At 32.2% G+C, this 19,485-nt stretch overlaps 1 protein-coding gene across 2 annotated transcripts in view; it reads left to right on the top strand.

Moving 5' to 3' along the window:
* The window catches only part of LOC106677892 (SET domain-containing protein SmydA-8), a 39,706-nt gene extending 20,312 nt beyond the window's left edge, over window positions 1-19,394 (top strand). For both annotated transcript variants that reach the window (XM_014416084.3, XM_014416085.2), the window contains exons 3-8: window positions 3,145-3,405; window positions 9,487-9,741; window positions 11,320-11,630; window positions 11,742-12,094; window positions 14,142-14,254; window positions 18,569-19,394. In XM_014416084.3, the coding sequence (XP_014271570.1) occupies window positions 3,145-3,405; window positions 9,487-9,741; window positions 11,320-11,630; window positions 11,742-12,094; window positions 14,142-14,254; window positions 18,569-18,724 (1,449 nt within the window). In that variant the 3' untranslated portion in view covers window positions 18,725-19,394. The remainder of the gene's footprint in view (window positions 1-3,144; window positions 3,406-9,486; window positions 9,742-11,319; window positions 11,631-11,741; window positions 12,095-14,141; window positions 14,255-18,568) is intronic.
* Window positions 19,395-19,485: the final 91 nt, after the last annotated feature.

Below are 19,485 nucleotides of genomic sequence, written 5' to 3' on the forward strand. Positions count from 1 at the left end.
TATATATATAGATAATTAACCGTATAATTTGAAATATGAAGAAGATGGTCAGGGCTGCTGTAGTTTTCAACTATTTTTGGTCTTTTTTACCCCAACCCTGACCATCTTCATATACTAAATAAATAATACTGCACAGATTTGAAACATTGTGCGATTTGGTAGCAGATATTTCATTTTATTTTATGATTTCTTTAATCTTGAGATTTAGAGGTTACTTTTTAAAATCTAGCAAAAAAAGACAAAATTTAGGACGTAAGGAAGAAAGGACCACAAAATGATTAAAAGATTATCAAAGCATTTTGGAAAATGAGTATAGGCCCGAATTTCTTCATTCAGCTTTCTTTTAGGAATCACTGAAGAGAACAGGGAACTTTCTCAAATGCGTATCTGCAATATAATTTCAAACTGCCTTCCCGATCCCGTTTATCAAATCTTTCTCCCTTATTTAAAACAATAAATAAATTTTAAAAAAATTATTATTATTCAGTGCTTTATTAGTTATTAAAATTATTTTATTGAAAAAAAATTAATTGTTATCAAATTAATAATTTTTGTATTAGTTCTATGGGGGGCAACTGTCCCTCCTTGATTAAGCTTATACATACGTACATACATACAAGCACATATATGTACACATTACTATTTTTACTCCACACAGTGTGAGGGAAATAGGTAGCGGGGATTTTGCAAGACTTGTTTATTTGGACTCTAGAGACCTCAAAACGTGTTTCCGTCGAAAACTCGAATTCGAAAACTTGTACGATCCTAATGATGGTAATACTTTTCCTTACAATATATTCCATATATGGGTAAGTGGAAGTAAAAACTGAAATTAAGGAATGCGTCTTCTGATTGATGGTATTGTACGAACAATTTTCTTTACGAACGCTTAAAGGAAGCTTATAATAGTTGAGCCTAATCTATATTTTTATTGTTTTCTCATTATAATACAGGTATAGGGTGGGTATTTTCTCCTAAATATTTTCAAGATTAGCCGACATGCAGTTATCAGAGGAAAAACAGTCTTTCCTTTAGTCGACTCGAACATGGTTAACAAAACAAATTTGTTTCTATGCCCTATTTATAGTTTGATCAGCCCATTCATGTATTACAATTGATAAACCTATGATCACATGGTAGATCTATGTAGCCCTCTTCTACCTCCACATTCTCTTACATTGCATGAGATCTAGAGCTGTCGGAAGTCCCCTCAGTTTGTGGTGATGTACGACGAACCCCGCTGGCAACCGTCCTATTCTCAGTCTTATGATCGTAACCCAAATATTGCGGATGGCTTAATGTGGAAGCCTATTTCGTTTTGCTGTATTTATAGATCTGCATCATTGTTGACAAACCTAATCTTCTAGTTTATATCGTTAAGATTGTACGGTTTACCGTTTCACTATCCATAAAAGATACAGTAATATGAAATTAATTTAAGTTATCTCCCTCCTTTAAGTATACTTTCGGTATTTTCGGTAATATTTTTTCCCATTTCCTTTATTTCGTTTAATATGTTTTACAATTTATTTATCTTTGATGAGACTTAAATTTAATGTTATTTTTATAGGAAACTACTCTTCAATAAGAACATCAGTTAGAGAATAGGTTGAATTAATCTAATAAAGCTAAGATAAGAAAAACAGGAGAAAAAATATTATATGCACATGACTCAACAACTATATGTATATTACTCATTGCCAATTTTATAATAAAATGTATCAATTTTCCTTATATATTTATAAAATAAAAAAAAAAAAAACCGAACAATTATTTGTAAAAAATTTCTTCGTATTAGATCATAAAACTTTAGATTTCTTTCAGTACTAGGAGTGACATTTGAGACTATTTTACAAAAATAGATCATAAAAGGGCAATTTTCGTCTCACAGAACCACTATATCTATGTGTTAGCAAATAACAATTTTCGTATTTTTTTTTTTGTTTTTCGTACTCACTTGTGGAGAAAAATAGTTGACTACTTTTTCCCACAGGAGGATACGAAAAAAACGAAAAAAAATTTTTTTCTTCTTAGAATAGCGTAATGATATTTGATATAACTAATTATATCAAACAACTATAAAAATAAATTGAAAAATGATATATTTTGAAATTTAAAAATCTTCGACTTAATTTTTAAAACATTTCGTTGTTTTTCATATCGGTTATTTTCACCAACTATTAAATAAAAATAGCAGAAACAATTGTTTCCATGAAATTAATTTAAGTTGAGAGATAACTTTAAGCATAATTTAGGTATCTTCGGTAATTTTTTTTCCCCATTTCCTTTACTTCGTTTAATACATTTTACAATTTATTTATCCTTAATGAGACTTAAATTTAATGTTCTTTTTATAGGAAACTACTCTTGAATATGAACATCAGTTAGAGGATGGGTTGAACTCAGGTCGCTCTCATATTCTTGACAAGAATTAATCTAATGAAGCAGTTACCTATGTCAATTCTCCAATATACTTTAATGCACACTAAATGTCTGATACATTTTGCTAATTCGCATACACTTCCATGTGAAACTCTTTCTGTACCTAAAATTTAATTAATTTTGTCGTTTTTATTTATTTATGGTTTGTTCAAAAGAATAACTTATACAAAAAATACGTTTTTTTACACTAAATATAGTGTAAAAAAACGTATTTTTTGTTTTTAAATAATATCCTAGGCCATTGATTCTTTTACATAATTTCCTTTCTTTTCATTATTTTTCAATCATTCAATTACAATCGACTATACTTACAGAATCTTCTAGGTATTTACAGCGTTTCGGAAGTTCCTTAAGACGCTGGATTCCGTTCGAAACAGACAGATTTTACTTCAATGTAATAATAATTTCTTTGCATTGGAGCAGTATTTGTTTTTATAATTGTTATGTGATCTATTATTAAGCCAGAGGGTCTATTTGGCAGCAATAGCACTAAATTTGTATTAGTTTATTGTGATATCTCCAAAAGACAGGGATTGTCAGAATTAAACAACTAATTTACTCTAGGCTGCTGTGATGCTGTGGCTGATGATACTGGACATAGCTTTTGCAAACTATCGCTCCTTCACTTATTGACAATTATTCCTGGAATAAACTGTAACGATGATATAATGTGATAAGAATTATTGCTTGTCCTGATTGCAGATAAGCGAGACGGCGGGGATGGGACGCTGTCTGGTTGCCAGCCGGGACGTGAAGGCAGGAGAAGTGGTCCTCAAGGAGCGGCCGCTGGCCTCAGGGCCCGCTCAGGTCACGGGGCCCGTCTGCCTGGGCTGTCTCAACGGGCTCCAAGGGCCTGAGGTCGAGTGCCCCCGTTGCGGCTGGCCCATGTGCTCCCCGGCCTGCGCCTCCTCTCCCGATCATCGTCCTGAGTGCCATTGGGCACAGGTTAAGCGCAAGGACAAGGTAAGTCTCAACCTCATGTCTTCAATTGAATATGCCATTAACGATATTTAAAACACACTAGTGGGATCCTTATTTACTTTTCATCAAAGTATACTGTATCTCCCTTAATACTTCACAAAACTAATAATTGTACCATAATTTTGGAGATGACCTTTTAAAAAATAAAGACTAAGAAAGAAACTAAATTTGAATTATAATTTATGTAGTGATAAATTATACTTTAAAAAATATAGAACAGAAATAAAAATGATATTACAAAAAATAACAATCATATGTTACTAATATGTATTATAGGTTTACTATCCCTATATTTTATAAGATTTAAAAAAATTGTCTGACTAGATTTAAGTATGCTATGTATCTAGCAACTCAATACAGTAGGATTTTTTTTTAATAATTTTTTTTTATCCCTTATCCTTTGAAAGGGAAGACCAATTTTGTTCGTTATTTTTTGTTGTGTGTATTTTCGGCCCCTAATATTTTTAAACCAAATCAAACATGCTTTGTTAGTAATAAATCCTCTGCTCTACCTCTCATACGTGGGCGATAGTGTGGGCTCATGGATCCTCAGGTCGGTTAGTGTATATTTTTTATATAATGGTGTAAATGCGACTGGTGATTATTTTATTTATTTATTTTTCCATGAACGTAGTATGTTTATTTTCTTTATCCTTCAGTTTCTATATATTTAGAGAGAAATTTTATTTATTTATTTTTATGAAATTTTTGCCCTCATTTATTTAATTTTTATATTATTTTATTTTAGTATGAATGTAATCAGTTATCACTATTACCTATTGCCAAACAACGTTTTAGCAGACTGTAATATTTATCAATAAATAAAAATTTGAAATGTAGTAATAAATCGATAAGAAAAAAAGAGAAAAAAAAGTTATAACTCAAAAACTATATGCATATTACTCATTACTAATTTTATATTAAAATGTATCAATTTTCCTATAAAATAAAAAAAAACGAACAATTATTTGTAAAAAATTTCTTCGTATTATATTATAAAAGTTTAGATTTCTTTCAGCTCAACAAAAGTGATAAGGAGTGACATTTGAGATTATTTTACAAAAAAAAGATCATGAAAGGGCAATTTTCGTCCCCCCAATTTCATTATTTATGTTAGAAAATAAAAATATTTAATATTTTTTTTTTTGTTTTTCGTACTCTCCTATGGAAAAAAATAGTTGTCAAGTACAAAAAATATATATAAAGTTATATTCTATAACTTTATATATATATTTTATAATCGATAACTACTTTTTTTCCACAGGAGGGTACGAAAAAAATATTTTTTTCTTAGAAGAGCATAATGATTTTCGAAATCATTAATTATATCAAACAACTATAAAAAGAAATTTAAAAATAATATATTTTGAGATTGAAAACTTTCCGACTTAATTTATAAAACATTTCGTTTTTTTTCATATTGGTTTCATATTCATCTACAATAAAATAATAACGGGAACGAATAGGATGATGTTCTCTGAGTAATTTCGCTCATTCGTTTTATGAACTTTTTTTATTTTCAAAAGTTCTTAACTGTTGTTTCTTTGTCAAGGCACAGTTGATTAACATTTGGGTTATGCTACACACTAGTTCCCATGCGCTAAACAACTAACACTAAAAAACCAACAACAAAAAACAAATTAAAAATCAATAAACAAATCCCTCTTGTCTTTAAACAATAAAAATAGTCCTCATTCTTTGATAAAATTTAGATTTACTTTAATAAACTTGAAAAAGCTAATTAATGCGTGGAAGATTTTAACTTCGGCCATTTTTTTACTTTTACCACTTGAAAAGATCGCTGATACTCAGTAATATAATATGAGATTACGTACATTAGTTTAGGATAGTGGATGCCGTTAGTAGAGAACCCAGGAGCGGCCTTATGGAGGAATAGGGAATAATTTATTTGGTTATCGAGGGACCGGGATGGGAAGCATTAGCACCGCAAACTGTTCAATATCCTCACTATCGCTAAAACTATTAGTTCCAACCGAAGGGTTCTGTCCTGCTCCACACTGTCTGCTAGGGTTCAGTATAGAATAGACTTTGATTCAAAGGAGAGAATGGAGGTTAGAAATCAGGAATGCGCTAAGTATTTTCCTTGATACCACTATCTTTCGAAAATAGCTCGTCTGTTTTGCTTCGAAATTAGACGAACGTTGAAATTAGTGAAGAGCGGGTCTAGTATCAATATAAGGAAATAATAAGGAAATTCAAATTCCATACACTTTATTCATTTGTGCACCCAAATACATGTAAATAAATGTATTTTCCTTGACACAACTACATTTTGAAAATTCCGCACCGGCCCTGTGTTTTACAGAAGTTAAGAGTAAGTGTAAGCAAGACTTACACTTAAAACAAGAACAATACGGGGAAGGGAAAAAAAATTATAGAGATAAAATAAACGTCATGAAAGAATAATTATAAATAAAAAAAAAAGAAATAATAATAATGATATAAATGATATTTATAAAAAATAAATAATAATAATGATATAATGATATTTCCCTTTTTAAAACAATAATCTAATAACTAAATACAATATACTTCAAATTATTATTATTTTTTTTAAAATTTTTTTTTCTTATGAAAAATTTATTTTCTCCTTTTTCTCTCACGACGCCATATTAAATTTTCCCAATGCATTCAATACACTATTTCATTCCACTCTCTCATACCTCCCTTCTCAAGTGATCCTCGTTTGATCCGTTACACAAATATAATGAAAATTAAAAGAGATTATCAATAAATAGTAATACAGAAAAAAAGAACTAATAAGAAATTGATGAATAATTTAAAACGTAAATAAATAGATTAGAAAGCTAAAAAATAAAAAAAATTCAGTGAAATATATTAGAGCTACTTACTTCCCATGTAGATGATGATGAACGATAACCTTGGTGTCACCATAGACCAAACTCCCTCTTAGAAAAATTACGTCTCCAATATTTCCCGTATACCTTTTCTACCTTAAAGGGTTTAAATTATTTTCGTTACCTACTTCCTTTTGAAGTCCGTAGGCTCCTGGTAACTTCCTTAATATTCCACACCTTTGACTATTGTCTTATGGTTTACGGGGTTTTCTCTTGGGACCTCGAAGCAAAATTGAAACGGTTGATTATTTGTTTTGTACATCTTTGGTGTGCCAATTTTATGAAGAGTTGAAGTGGCTTTACCTCTCCTTCAGTCGCAAATATTTTCTTGTATTCTTCCCTACTAAGTTATCCAATCCCGCCGTCCATCGTAAATCTCTTATATCCTTCAATCCTCAATCAATCAATCAATCAATCAATAAACCTCAGTGTATTCCCGCAATACCCGCTCACGGCCTTCAGACTTATATGTAGCTGTTCATCGAACCACAGCATTTGGCAGATCTTTCCTCATCCCTATGGAATTCTAGACCCTCCTTCATACGTAGTTCTAATACCCTTCCAACCTTCAAATCCTGTTTCTTCGACCAACCGAAGAATAACAATTTAAAGTTTTAAATAATGTGTAAATAGATGGAAAGAGAGATAATATTTAACATTAATATTATCGGATGTTTTTAATATTTATAAAAAATGTATAAAAATGTATATATATAAACTTATATGATAATCACTATTCCATTAATTTTCCTCTAGATTTGTTGGAATATTCCTTAAGATTATGATTAGTTTGAGGATTTGTTTTTAGTTTTTATTATTACCTTTATTGTTGATTTATATATTCTGTGTTTGATATTTCTGATTTTCGTTTAAACTTGTAAATATGTATATTAGCACAAATTGTACCTTTTAATTTATTATTTTAACTTTACTTGTTTTTTAATTCGTTATCATTTTTTTTTTTATTGTTAGAAGTTAGCCACCTTAAATTTTATGATATAACATGGTTTTATTTTATTTTTTTGTATTTTTTATATTCTGTTAATTATTGTTGTTCATTTTTTATCTTTTCAAATTCATCATTTTCATTATATTTCATGATGGTTTATAATTTCATTTCTATTTTGTATTTTTCTCTAAGGCTCTAAATCCTAATTTTGACGCCTGTAATATTATTCAAAAAGGATCAGTTCTAGAATAAATAAAGAATATGATTATTATTATGATGCCCAGGGAGTCCAAATTATAAAATAATATTTTTCGCCAAAATCACTATATCCCCAATGCTAACACTTAGATCTTCTAAGGAGCTCTTAGTTCTATTTGAAAAAAAAAAACAGGTGTTTGTTGAATTTTTAAAACATCATTTAAAATCAATAGCATAGAAAATATAGAAAACGGTATTAACATATAACTTTGTCTAGACAGATCTGTCATATGGCCCACTGTAGAATTTTGGATTCTTGATTTGTTCCACACTCTCCCTACTTTTATTATCAACATACTGGTTATATTAAAAACCAATCTACACTTGAGTTAATCTAAGTTAAACCGTAGCCGGGTGAGATAATCTGCGAAAGGTACAAAGACCTTCTAATACAGCGCGGAGCGTGGCACAATAAACAAGCTTACACCGAGGCGCTCCTAGCTCACTCTAGATAATTGGTCTCCTAATGTGTCTTAGCAAAGTGACTCCACTTTCGTCTCCATCTTGTAAGAGGATAAGTAAGAAGACATTCTTATTTCGGACGAATCTAATAGTATCTTTTACCTTCAGGTCGTCGTTATAATATAGAAATCAAAACTTTTTGCTAGAAGTTTATTCGACATAAACTTTTCGTTTGATTTTAGAGAAAGTTGAAATGATCCGTAATGACAAGTGTTCAATTTGAAATTTCTTAATATATTCTAGCGATAATAATATTTCTTCTTCTACAACCATATCATGTTATATTACGGTTTTGGGGTAGCCGTTATCCATTTCTAAAACTCTTCTCTTTCCGTGGTCAACTTATTGAATTAATCCTGAGTGATTCCTCTGTTCCTTGCCGGATCCGATATAAGATTCTCCCACTTATCCGTCTGTCATCCACGTGGTCGTTTTCCCTTAGTCTTTCCACATATTTTTTGGGAATCTACTAGTCGGCATTCTTTGCGGATAGCCGAATCACATTAATTCATTTCTGTAAGATTTTCCATTAATGGTTCCTTCTCTGTATATTCCATACCATGTATACCAAATACCAGCGTTCAGCTGCATAGGTCATTATAGGAGAAAACTTGTTTATTGATTCTAATTATTAACTATTTTACTAACGGTCCTATGGCTTAAAGGGTTTATAATTGTTCCAAAGTAAGTCAAGGAAGAATAATTATAAATCTGTTGTCTTATACAATTTTATAATAAAAATTATTATAATATTATTAATATATGATATTAGTAATTATTATATTAGCGATATTATTAATTATTACAAGATTATTAATTATTAAACATTTATAATTGTTCAAAAATAAGCCAAGGATGAATAATAATATATCTGTATCCCCAATATCATATTCAAAGACAAAAATATTGAAGTACGGAATTTAGTAATGAACTAGTTGTTGACAGATCAATCTTTGTTTTTAAATATTAAATTTGGTCCCTCTTTCAAAATTCTTCATATTTAAAAATAGAATTTGGCCTGTCAATAACTGGTGCACTTATCCTATGTCCACCTTTTTGTGACAATTTGACTCGACCATAATGCTTCATAAAAGGTGTCCTAAAAATGTCTGACAAATACTATTTTCAGCTCGAAACTTTTTCTATCATATTCTTCAATATATGTATTATTGTCTTAATACTATATATATTAATATTATGAGATTGCGTGGCATATTGTTAAAAAAAATTAATGAGGCTTTAATATGCGCAATAGTGTTATAATGTGAGACAAAATTATTCGAGTTCCCTGGTCTACTCCAATTCACAAAAATAAAAATGTACCTGGTATTTGTTAAGCGATAAATCAGATGGTTCGAGTTCTATGCCTCCCAAGTATACAGCTAGGTCGAGGATTATATACCATTACCAGAACCTATTTCCTTGATCTTATATCACCTATAGCATTATGACTTCATTGTGATAGTTACTAATATAATAAAGAAGCTCATTAAAAAAACAAAATTCAATTTTCAGGTAAAAATATCGAATTTCACAACTCCTCACCCGACTTACGCTTGCATCATGCCTCTGAGACTGCTGTACGCCAAACACACGGATAACAAGCTTTGGGCCAAGATATCTTCCCTCGAGAGTCATCCCGAAGAGAGGAAAAAAGACGGTAAGTGGGAACAGGAGAGGTTCGCGGTGGCCAAGCTGTTGCGGAGGTTCTACAAATTGGAAGAAGAAGTAACGGAAGATGAGATATTGGAGATTTGTGGGATCATTCAGGTAATGCCACTGTGTACTTCAAATACTAGTAAATGTTAATGATTAAGGGCAATTTACAGGATCAGGTCGGCACTAGGATTTTTTCCAGAAAGGCTCTACCTTGATTTTAACGTAGCTTCTTGAATGAATGATGATGAATCACTATAATATCAATCAACCAATATTAACCAGTAGTTTTATTACGTTATATTATTGTGGGTAATATATTATTAAATATTTTTCTCTATGTGTTTGTCAAAATGAAATTATGTTGTATATGATATTCATGACGAGCCCGATACTCTATAACTAAATCATTAACAATTAATTTATGATTTCATATAAAAAAGTTATATTAATGTTATCTTACGATAATTAAAATATAGAAATCGAAATTAACTTCTTACAAACTAAGAAACAATAGTTCAGTTGGGTTCACCGTAGTTATTTAACTATCCGTCTTATTCCCTACGAGTCTCCCAACATACTCATAGTGGCCTTCCCCCATTTCATCCTTTCCTATATATCTTCAACTAAAAGCCTATTTATTTATTCATAACATTTCTGTAACTTCAAGTAGGCTAAATACAAAATAGCAAATAACATGATAGAAGACCCTTAGGGAAGAAGATGGATTGTTGGATAGCTACGAAGAATAATAGGGAGCGGACTGTGACAATAAAGGCAGAATAGGTTATTCCTACAAAGACTGTGACTCCATGTGAAGTGATCCAAGAATATGATAGATACAAAATTATTAGATAACTGACAGCATTTTTCGGTAGAATAGATGTTTAGTTCTGATGGTCACTTATAACACCGACAACGTACAGCATTCATAAATAATGTACACAATGGCCTGGCAAAGCAGTGCTATTAAAGAAATTAAAATAAAATTATGAAAATGTTTATTTATAATAATTGTTTGTTGACTTATGTAAAGTCATGTGTTGTTGACTTATGTAAAAATATTTCCGCATGCTTAAGTGGAAGCAGTAAATGAAATTTAATATTTTATTTTTACTTATAACTACATGAATACAAATATATCTTAACTTCGGCTGCGAGGAAGCATAAATTATGAATGTTTCTTTGGTTATTAACAACGGTAATAAAATTATAATATAAGCTTATAGCAACTGCGATTGGTCAGAGACACTATGAAAAGTTCTTGTATTTCTACTGTGAGTCAGGAAACTTGAAAATGATCAGAAGTACAGAATATCGTTTCTGACCATATTCAGTCGGTGCCGGCTAATAGCAGTGGGAGTAATTTATCAACATCTGATTTTTAAGAATATATGGTTAGTCCATAACAACACATAAACTAATGTTGTCTAACGAAACAAGATAAATACATTTATTTATATAATTTCTCCAGATAAATAAAAAAAATTAAATTAAATATAACAAAATTACACAATAACACTATTCATGATAATCAAAGTTACTCTATCGCAATATGCTATTAACACGAAGAAATTTAAACTTGTGATCATGTTTCTTTTGAATATGGCAGCCACTTTAAGTATATCGTGTCACACAACGAAGCATCCGAGATTCAAGTCAGAGTAATAATTCTACTTACTGGTGTTTTAGATCAACGGTCACGAAGTTCCACTGAGTGAACCCGGGACGATATCCCTCTACTGGAAGGGCTCTCTGCTGGAGCACAACTGTAGACCCAACTGCAGCAAGTCATTCACTGACTCCGGAGACCTTTTGATCAGGGCTGCTATTGCCATTCCCCGGGGAGAGCACATCTCCATCTGCTACACTGATGCTCTTTGGGGCACACCTTCCAGGATGATCCATCTTCAGCAGACTAAATACTTTCAATGTCGATGTAAGAGGTGCAATGACATCACAGAATTCGGCACCTATTTTTCGGCGATATCTTGCACTGAAGGGTATGTGTAAATACATGTTGATTATTTATTTATATCCAGACAGAAAGAAATTTTTTATTTATAAGAAATGAAATGTAAATGCACTAGAGTAAATAGGTTGTTTTTTTGCAGCGACTGCAAAGGTAAGCTATTACCTCCTTCATTCTTCAACTTGGGCACATGCTGGAACTGTAGCAGGTGTTCCTCCAGCATTGATGAGAGTCGTATCACCGAGGTACTGTCCAAAGTGGCTGCCCAACTGGTCGAAGTGGACAAGAAGAGTGCGACCTCATGTAAGAATTTCTTGCAAAGCACAAGGGATTCTCTCCCAGAGAACCACTTCCAGAGAGTGGAGGTGAAGCTCGCGCTGGTACAGCTCATTGGCCAGAGTTCCGGAGGGTTGGCCACGGTCAGCGACGAATGGTTGGCTGTAAAAGAGTCCATGGCTAGGGAACTGATCGCACTGTCAGCGCTCCTATTTCCAGGTCTGTTTTTTTTTCCCTTTCTATCATTTATTAATTTATTTTTACTCCTTATTTCTTTTCGGTCGGCTTTTCTCTGCGGTGAAGATGGTCGACACCCTTACGAACAATATCTAGTTTAGCATAGAAGCCCCTCTGCTCCGTAAGGACTTGCGGGACTCAGTGTCTTCTAGTCCTTATTTACAGTTGTCGCCGAATATTTGAGGACCTAGAAAGCGCTCCCGACACGATTGAGCTCATTTAGTCAAAGGGTCACCCTACTAGTCAAGTAGTACAAGTGAGCCGTTATAACCAAGTATCTCCCAAACCTTTTTTTACAAGCTAGGTTGTTAATTTATTTAGATAAATCCTATCTCTGTCTAGATCTGTAAGTAGATAAAATGGACTTCGACAGTTTTTTCTCTCAGAAGAATGTCCTGAACATTAGCAGCGGCCATTCTTACATTCTTCCTCTCATATCATTCTGTTACCTTGTTTACCTAACGTTTGACCTCTACCATGTGAATGTACCTCGACTCTGGTGCTGGAGGCTACAAACTGTAGCATGCACTACAGTTGTAGTACCAAATACGTCTGGTAATTTTTAACCCATGGCCTGTTATTCCAAGTATGGTGACAATCTACCTTGAAATCAAGTTTGAAAGATGTGAGAACACCTGAATCACTGGCAAACAGGGTTACTGTATGGGTTCTCCGATACTCACGTACGAGGAAAATGTGCAGTTGAAAAGAATGGGGAGTGAATTTTGAGACACCCGTCATCATTCCGTAACCGACAGTAAAACTCGTATTAGAGTAGTGTAATGCATGTACTGAGAATATTTTCAAATAGGTAATGATTCTAGAACATGTATATTTTTACTTAATATTTACGGGCCGAGAATAAAATCTGCGACAATACTATTGTCCACAAGGCTGCTAAAACTTCCAAGAGACATCGACGAGGTGTTGGAGGGGCCCGAGGTAGAGTAAGGCTCTTAGGCTCGCTTGGTCAATTAACAGCAATGTCGGTATCAGGATAATTAACAGCGAACTGGGAGAGACAGGGCGTTCCTTGGTAATTTGATTCGATATGTAAATTACCATCCATAGTAGCAAACAGCCCTGATCCAATTATTCAAATTAGAAATCCACTGGTTTAGAACTCCAAATAATTGTTCACAATATTCAAATTCATTTTTTAATGTTCATTCATATCATAATATGATTTCCAAGAATGTTATAATTATACCTTTTAATTATTACAATTTAGAACATCAACTAATTTACTTGCTCCACCACACAGGATAAAGGAAAAAGAGTCCTGAATAATACTAAAAGTGAATAAATCTTTTGAATGCTGCTTTGCTTGAATAGTACTCCTGACAAAAAACAAATTATTTTGTGCTTGATGTATTTCATATAATTTTAATGTAGAGTGGAGTTAATTTCTAACAATTATATAGCTTTAGACAAGTCTGTTAGACGACCTCTATGTTTGGAATACGTTCATCCACAAAACTCACCTACATGATAATAAGGCCTATCTAGACATACGGAGTTGAGTTTTGAGGCTCCACTAACCCTTCGAATAGCTCTCGTATCCAATCCTTACAATCCAAAATCCTTCGTAAAATCCTCAATGCTCCTTACTTTGTTACAAATAATATCGTCCATAAAGACCTTAATGTACCACCGTATTTAACAGGTCTAGCCCGAACCAGATATTATTCCCTCTATTATAAACTCCCAAACCACCCAATACCACTAGTTTCTAACACTGCATCCTCTGCCATTCCTGAAAATCCTTCGAGGCGCCGGAAAAGAAGATGGCCTCGAGATTTGCTAATGTAGAAATATTATTAGTGTGCTACCGATTAGTTTCTCTAAATGTCTGTATCATACAATTGTGGTCTAACATTACATTTACTAGATGTATTTTTATGTAAATAAAACTCTAAATTTCAATAAATAAATTTTAAAAAATGAGGAGTAGATATCCAAAATGTATTTAAATGTACGATTGATGATATCGGCCTCCTATTTATTGTTTTGCAATAACATTTTGCAGCTGAATGCAGATTGAGAGGAGTGGTGTACTTTGAACTGCACGCTGCAGTGGCGGAGAGGGCCAGAAGAGAAGCTGCAAGAGGCGGTGACAGTTCGGTACAGGCTCAGTTACTTGTAAGTATAGCTAGGAGTAGTTGAGGAAGAAAATCATCTATTCTTCCTGCCTTTAGGCCATTAAGCTTATTTATAAGTTATTTTGAAGAGGTTTAATATCAATAATTTACACGTATTTAATTCAACTTTATTTAATTTAAATTCACCAAATATGGTTTTATCTGAATTCACGTTTATTCGTAATAAAACTTCCTATTTTTAAAAACGTATAATCCTTATCAAGTTCTTTTGGTTATATAATTTATGACATTGTTTACGTTGTTAACGTACAGACTCAATTTATTAAAAAATTGGTTCGATAAATGGCGAACAAAAATTGACATAAAAAAATCGAATCAGGTTACATTTACATTTAAGCGTTTAGGCTGCCCCCAGCTAATATTTTACAATATGCCGTTATCTAAAAAAACAGAGACAAATTAGTACAAGAGCCCAAGATGAAAAAAAAGGCAGTTATATCACCCCAATTTTTGATTACTTTAATGAACACTAAGTATAGTTACTAGTCAAAATTCATGAGTCTGCCAAGTATAGGTGAGGAGAATAAAAAATGGCGGCTGTATCAAAGCGATAACAATTTTTTTTTTTATTCGGAGCTCTATATCTCAAAAAGTAGGAACAACTCAAGAAAACCTAAGAGAACATCATTTAAAGAAGAGAAAATTTACTAAAATATGAGCCCTAATACAGTTATTTACGTTAAATAGTTTTCGAGATATAGCTTTTTAATAAACAACATTTCATAAAAATGTTGTGTGGGACGTACTGAAAGATCAGTAGTTCAATTTAGATCAAACTTATTGTCCACACAACTATAAATCAATATATTTTAGCAAATATCATGAAAACTACAATTCCTACAAAGGTAAAGGTCATAAACTCATTTATAGTCCATTAAACTAGCTTTAAATTGAGTGCTAATAGACATCTGAATGTCACTTAGTTCCTGAGATATAGATTTCTCAAAATAAATTAACTAACTACTAATCTTTCAGTAGATTTTTAAGTAATTTTGCTTTTTAAAAAGAGAACTATTGGACTTATATAGCTCTTTTAGGGCTAATATTTCAGCAAATTTACTCTTCTTTAATGTTCTCTTAGATTTTCTAGTGTTGGTATTTTTGAAGATATAGAGCTCCGAATGAAAAATTAATGTTTTTTTAAGGTTTTGAAACAGCCGCCATTTTTTATTCCCCCCACCTATACTTGGCAGACTCATCAATTTTTACTAGTTGTTGTTGTTGTCTGGGGCTTAAGGGCGTAAAACCCTGAGGTCATCAACGCCCATGTTTCGTGCTTTATATTTTATTTCTATAATTCTATTTCACTTTAAATAATTTCGAAAAAAAATTTAAATAATTACTTCTGTTGGTATTTTTTTAATATGTATAACAGATTTTCTGGTTTAAATCTTATTCAAAAGGCCATTCCTTTTTAAGAAAACTAAGACCATTTCCACGTTCTTCTGGTCATCATTCAGAGCATCCGATACACTCGGTCCTACTCCCAGTCTACTCAAGTTCGCAGAATAAAAATGGCATTTTTCAAATATGTGACTGATCGTAAGTGTACTGTTGCAGTATTGACATTTTGGAGGTGGCTGCTTACTGATCAGATATCTATGAGTTAAACTCGTATGACCTATTCTCAATCTGGCAATAGCTACCTCCTCCCTGCGATTGGAACGGTATGATGTGGTCCATGGTTTGGTGGTTTTTTTTATGGTTTTTAATTTGCTTGGCGGGCTTTCATCCCACATGGCTTGCCAGCTAGATAATATCTCATTTTTCATTGGAAGACTTATTTCTTGTGGTGTCAGAATGGCCGTGCCCTGACCTGGGAGAGCAAGTGCTTGTTTAGCTGCAATGTCCGCCAGTTCATTTCCAGTGATCCCCACGTGACCCGGCACCCATATAAAGAAAACAGTTTTTCCCAAGTTTTCGAGCATGTTGGTATAATTGTGAATTTTTATGATCACCGGGTGTTTCGGGTAAACGATCTTCATGGCTTTTAGTGAACTTAAAGAGTCGGTAATGATAACTATATTAGTATTCGTTACTGTCATGGAGAAGTGGAGTGCTGAGGCTAATGCATATAATTCAGCTGTATATACACTGCATAATTTATGTAGTTTTATTTTATGGGTTGAGTTGTTTGTGATGAAAGAGGATGCTGTAGATTCGTCGGATTTTGATCCATCAGTATATATAAAAAAAAGGATCAGGAATATTTTGACAAAGACGTGAGAACCTAGTTCTAGTAATTTTTACTAGTAATTATACATAGTGTTCATTAAAGTAATCAAAAATTGGGTTGACATAACTGCCTTTTTTTTCTTCCCGGCTCTTGTACTAATATACTTGAGACTTACGTTCGACAGACGACTGACCTTCACATTTGACAAAAAAGAGTGAATCACAAGAACTTTCTTTACTTGGACGACTATTACATCATAAAAATAAATTATCACTTAAAAAAAAGTTAATCCCTTCACCTCCAAATATCTAAGCGGAATTCTCACAGAATGAACACATTAAAACTTCACCTAAGTATTTCACTATATTCCCTCAAGTACCAACGGTAAAAAAAGGTACTTAATTTGATTTATGTCACACATACGTATTGAAATTTAATAATTTATGTTCTATTACACAACATGCGATATGGACTTACGCCACTCAGGTGTGGGACTCTAGCAAATAATCTCATCTTTTGTCCATTTAGATAGTTCAATCGAAATTCCCCCGATAAATCACTCACAGTCCCTTTTACATCTCAAACAAATAATTACGCACATAATTATAATAATAATAATTACACACACGACCTGAACACAACATTTATGACTGACATAATAAAATATGTACACAACTTTTCATAGCTCAGTTGCTGGACACCCCAACTTACTGGTACAAACATCATTGACGAACACACTACCACAAAATCCGATAAGAAGACATCTGAGGAGGATCTGCTACACTAGGTGGATGTAATACGTCAGGAGTGTCTTCATTGGAAGGTTTCTCCACTCACATATTCATGGATTACAAATTTACACTACATAACAAAAGTCATATGCAAAATTACAAAATAATGAATAATAATTTACATCGTCAAATGCTTGTTCAATATTCTTTACCTGATACTGCTGCAAAATATTTTTTTTTATTAACATGGGTGTACAATTAATTTCTAACTGTACTTTATTACGAAAAAATTGCCATTGAAGCTTTGGAGCCCTGAGACACAGGTAGTGTCACTTCGCTCTACTCGTTTCCACTACTCCTGTTGTCCTTTAACTTTGAACCCTATTTTATAGGGGGAAGTAGCTTTGAGATGAAAGGGCCCTGTTGATAAATCTAATGGAATTTTACTTCATCAATATAAGAGCGTTTCCAATATTGGACGCAAAAAACAAATTTTGTTTAAACTGTATTGGAAACCTGTAAAGTCCAAATACTTGAAAGAGATTTACTGAATTTATGAAATATGTGATCATTCTGACTATCATACTTTAGTAACACCAGGTTTGGGTTTATTGATAATTGATAGTAACGTATTATATAATTTTGGGTTCTCACTTCGGTGTAACTTTGGATTCTTAAAGGTAATAAAAAAAAATTCGAGAATTTTTTTTATCAGTTTGTATTCAATTTCGTGTTAATTGATGTTAATAAATCGTGTTCGGGTATAATCGATCTAACGGTTCGATCGATTTGAGCAGAATCTGTCCACTAGTTTTGCACAGTTTCCTCGGCAAAACTATATATCGAAAACAGGTCATCCGATTTGGCTTTAAGTTGGAGGCAAGTTGTGAATTTAAATAAAAATGATCCTAACGGTCGCTAACGAATACGTTTTTCTTAAATAGTGACGAAGCTACACTGACCCTTGGATTCAGATTTTTTTTTTTTTTTTTTTTTTATACAGACCATATTTTTTGTAGCTTAATAATAATTAATCAAATGAGATTTTGAATTTATTATTAGTCTTTTTCCAATATGATTCATCCAATCACACAATCAAATTTAATTGTATTAACAAAATCAAATAATCAACTTGGAAAGTGCGATAAAATTTCCATAAAATTCCATAAAATCCGATAAAAATTTTGTAAAACAGAAGTATCATATTAATAAATGGGATAGCAAACTTAGATGAAAATTTAAGATTAGAGAGAAAAAGAGTTCAATATAAATATTTAAATCATTAATATTGTGGCTATCATTACTAAACCTGTTGTGGAACTTATTGTTATGAAACTATAATATATATAACTATAATATATATAACTTATTTCACATTGATTTTCAGGAGACGCGTAACTACTTGGAATCTGCAATCAGTCAACTCAAGTACGAACCGCAGTCCCTTCCAGAAGGCAAGATCTGCAAGCAGGGTATACAGAACCTCAAAGACCTCGACAAACTTCTGCAAGCTATGAATGTATCTACATTTAGCTCCTTGTGACCGTATGCTATGTCCATTCTTTCAAAATGAGACCTGATATTGCATACCTATACTTTAGTAATGAATTAGTGACAATTCATTATTTGTCTTACGGACAAGTAGCAAACCTGCACTATATTCGTTGATGTATCCATTACGGTACGTTGCTAAGGGGTAACCAAAACTAGGAGGATTACCTACATCGATGGTACATTTGATATTCTCTACTATTATATCTTAAATAATTAATAAATTAAAATACCTTATAGAACTTTTGTATTTTAAAGTACCATAATATGTTACTTTACTATAATTAGCTTTCTATAAAACATTTATTATAAATATCACATGGATATTCTTCAACTAGCTGGAATTTCTCAACCTCCAGAGAATTCCAGAAAGTTTAAATAATTATTTTATAGTAGGTATTACCATATATAAAAATATCCCAAAAAATATTTCATATTATTTTTATTTAGTTTTATCCACATTACAGGTATTTTCTTTTGTTTCTACACACACAAAAAAAAATCTGATTTGATTTTACAATTTCATTTGCTCAATGTGTGTTTAGCATTACTGGACATGAGATAATCTCCATACCCATTGAGGTAAATACAAATATTTATAATTATATTTCATGGTTTTGTATTTGTATTGTTTATAAAATTAAAATATGGAGTAAATAATACTTTTTGTAATATAAACACTCGAATTTCGCCTCACCTTAAGTTCCTGAAAATGAAGTTCTAGCATCATCTGGACTGAGAAATATAATATGA

Source organism: Halyomorpha halys, unplaced genomic scaffold (assembly GCF_000696795.3).
Source record: "Halyomorpha halys isolate HHAL.00 unplaced genomic scaffold, Hhal_1.1 Scaffold111.1, whole genome shotgun sequence".
NCBI lineage: Eukaryota > Metazoa > Arthropoda > Insecta > Hemiptera > Pentatomidae > Halyomorpha > Halyomorpha halys.